Source organism: Sinocyclocheilus rhinocerous, unplaced genomic scaffold (assembly GCF_001515625.1).
Source record: "Sinocyclocheilus rhinocerous isolate Xijiao unplaced genomic scaffold, SAMN03320098_v1.1 scaffold831, whole genome shotgun sequence".
Classification (NCBI taxonomy): Eukaryota; Metazoa; Chordata; class Actinopteri; order Cypriniformes; family Cyprinidae; genus Sinocyclocheilus; species Sinocyclocheilus rhinocerous.
Genome location: NW_015641020.1, coordinates 1,036,421 through 1,039,675, shown reverse-complemented (window position 1 = coordinate 1,039,675; position 3,255 = coordinate 1,036,421). Strand labels below are relative to the sequence as shown.

Below are 3,255 nucleotides of genomic sequence, written 5' to 3'. Positions count from 1 at the left end.
CAACCCCTACTGATTTTAAATCCAGCAATCCAATAATTCCTAGATTTATTTTCATAATTTTCACGACTCGCACAGGCACATGAAGTCACCAGTGCATCAGGAAAGCTTTGAATATGGAAAAGCTTACATTCAGGGGATGGAAATATTGCCATTACACTGATTTTGTGATCTGAACGCAGATGTGGAAGTTGTGGCATTACTTTACACTTGTACACACCCACTTTACCCACCCACATCCCTCTGTCTGATCCCCATATAAATTATATTACTATAATTAAAAATCTTATGAACTTATGTGATTTCTTTTGATAAAATACTTCATGAAATATAATCATAGCTACAATTAGCTTCAAGCTACACATGACAATTAATACAACACTTTTTCTTAAAAGTCACCATCAATCACCATTGAGTGTTTGTAAAAACTACGATCTGACTGCGATCCAGTGTAGGTTCTGGTCAAATGATGAGGCAGAAATAAATTGTTAGTAACATTTTAGAAGAATTTTATGGGGAAGATACACAATTACAACTTTTGTGGGGCATGAAGGAAAAGTAATGTAACTAGTAGTGTAACTAATTACTGTTGCCAGATAATAATAAGTAAAGTAATAATATTACTTTTGAATGGAGTAACTAGTAACGAGTAATAAATTGCATTTTTGGAGTAACTAGCCCAACACTGGCCATGTTGTACGCTATATATAATTTATATTGTCATTTGGGATTACTAAAAATCATATGCAAACTTTATATCCATCCTGTAATATTTTTGTGAAAAATTACTACAATAAATGTAGTAACAATAAAAAGTAAAAACACCCATTGACCCCAAATGGCTTCAAATAATAATGCTATCACATCCTGCTTTTAACGCAGTTGTCGGAAGTAAATATAAAAATGGGGTGTTTATTAACTGAATGATTGTCACTGTAACTGACTGTAAAAGAATTGCTCAGTAACAATGTCTTTCTACAGGGACAAACTCTGAAATGTCAAATGCATCAGAGACAGAAGAGATAGGAGAGCGGGAGCCCAGGCCAAAAGGTGTTGGAGGAGATGACAGGGGTTCCAAGCGTGGAGGTCGTGGCCGTGGCTCCAGCACTGGTAGGGGCCGGGGAGGACCAGGGCCCCGAAACACTAACACTATCAGCTCAGGTACATACTGATTGCTATTAATAAAAACTATGCTTAACAAAAGGTCTTAGAGTCTCAGAATTTCTAGAGCGAATATCTTTTTCTTTTTCTAGTTATGATGTAAAAAACTTAATTGGATAGAAATGGCCCTGGTGTAAAATCTCTTTGTTTCAAAAAACCACTAATAAATTGCCGTTCAGTAAAGCAAGTAAAAGTGTCATGAAAACTAATGTCAAAAGGTGTGGGAACCATGGTTTTTAAGCAAAATCAATAAAACTTATAGGGTGAAATGATTACAAATTACAATTTTTTTTTATGCTTGGTAGCCTAGGCATGCAATCTCCTGTTTATCATCATTTGTGCCCTATTGAACATCTGTGTATTTGTGTACATTCCAGTTCTCCGAGATCCAGACAGTAACCCGTACTCTCTGCTGGAGGGAGAAGGTGAAATAGGTGGTGATACAGATGCCAGTGAGAGCATGGGCGGCACTGACCGCAGGAGACGTTCACGTCGTCGCCGTAACGACCAGGAACCCAGCCTTATGGATGCAGCCGCTAATGAATCAGACAGTCAGGCAGCCGCCAGTGAGAATGGACTGGGTATGACAAAGTTTCAGTTTATTTTGATACACACAGGTTGATTAAGAAGACGGGGCTTAAAGTTCTCCGGCACCGTGCCGGATCTCCGGTGTGCAGCGTTTGGCTGCGGGGAAAAAATGATAGTCATCCTACATTTAAAAACACTTGTTGATATCACGTTCGAGTTCATGAGTTCGCCTAGCAATGTATGAGAGGAACACAGCTTTCACTCTCAACCAAACTAACATTACTAGCCAATCAGAAGTTTTTGCTTTTATAAACACGAGACGCGCATTAGTATCCAATTGCAGAGTCGCAGCTGATGAATGGAAAAGAAGCCTGGGTCTCGAGCGCGACACATTGAAAAAGCTGCGAGGCACAATGGTCAAAGATCTCCATCTAGCGTAATCTATATTTACATAGAAAAGCTCAGAAATAGGCGATGGGCTCTGATTGGTTAGCTAGCCCAGTGTGTTGTGATCTGCTCAACCACCTCTAGTGCGCGTCTAAACGTCCCGCCCCTCACCTCGGCGGCTTTGAAACTTGTGAATCCATTAGAATCGTTAGAAGACATAATTCATATATGAATAGATTTTTACGTGCACCTCGAGTTTTCTCTTCCTCTTCTCTAAAGCAGCGCAGCTTGGCCTCGCCCCCTTTGTTGCCTTTTCCCGAGGGCGAGGTTTATCTGGGTTTGTGATGTCACGAACCCGGGAAGTAACTCGTTGTAGTCCCTACCAGCCGTTTTTGTAGGCATTAAACTGCCAGAATTTTAAAAGACAATCCGTTTGAATTGAACTTTCTGCTTCGTAACTTTGCAGATATTGTTTATGCTCAAACAGCAACATTAGACACGAACTAACTAAATTGCAATGAACCACCCCTTTAAAAAAGCAGCGGAGCTTTGTAAACCGCTCAGAGTAATCACGTCGTCTCCATAAGAACGATATGATTGCCAGAACAAATTTACCGGGATTTTTTAAAAGGTCCTGTTCACACATGATCTCTTAACGGTAATTTACCAGTAAAGACTGTATGTGTGAAAGGGGCTAAACTCTTCCTCTGCATATGCCGTGAGTTTGGATTGCTTAACGTTCATCTGGGAAAAATCACTTGATTTGTAACGTAAATCATTTAAACCTATGTCAACACAGGAGAATCCATCAACATTTCTAAATATGCGATTTCAAAATGAAAGTTTCTGACTTTGCATTTGGCCAAATATTGAAATTAAATGGATTTAAACGTTGAATCACATGAAACATCACCAGGCCGTTGGTGCCCTCTGCAGGTATTTGTTATAATATAGGCATATTACATTATGTATTTAACAGTGTTGTTCAATAAAACCATGTACTTGGTTTTGATACTTTATTTGAGGCCAATTATTATTGCCTCATCATTACTTTATATATAAATATAGTCATATTAAAGCCTGGTTTTCCACTTAGTTCTATTTGTGTTACTAAAAAATATCAGATTACTTGTCAAAATAATTAGTAGATTACTTGATTAGCAAAATAATCATTAGTTAAGC

At 38.5% G+C, this 3,255-nt stretch overlaps 1 protein-coding gene across 3 annotated transcripts in view; it reads left to right on the top strand.

The window, feature by feature from the left end:
• LOC107753958 (fragile X mental retardation syndrome-related protein 1-like) overlaps positions 1–3,255 on the top strand; it is a 33,249-nt gene that overhangs the window by 17,505 nt on the left and 12,489 nt on the right. For all 3 annotated transcript variants that reach the window (XM_016570249.1, XM_016570250.1, XM_016570248.1), the window contains 2 exons: positions 979–1,158; positions 1,536–1,739. In XM_016570249.1, coding sequence (XP_016425735.1) covers positions 979–1,158; positions 1,536–1,739 — 384 coding nt within the window. The remainder of the gene's footprint in view (positions 1–978; positions 1,159–1,535; positions 1,740–3,255) is intronic.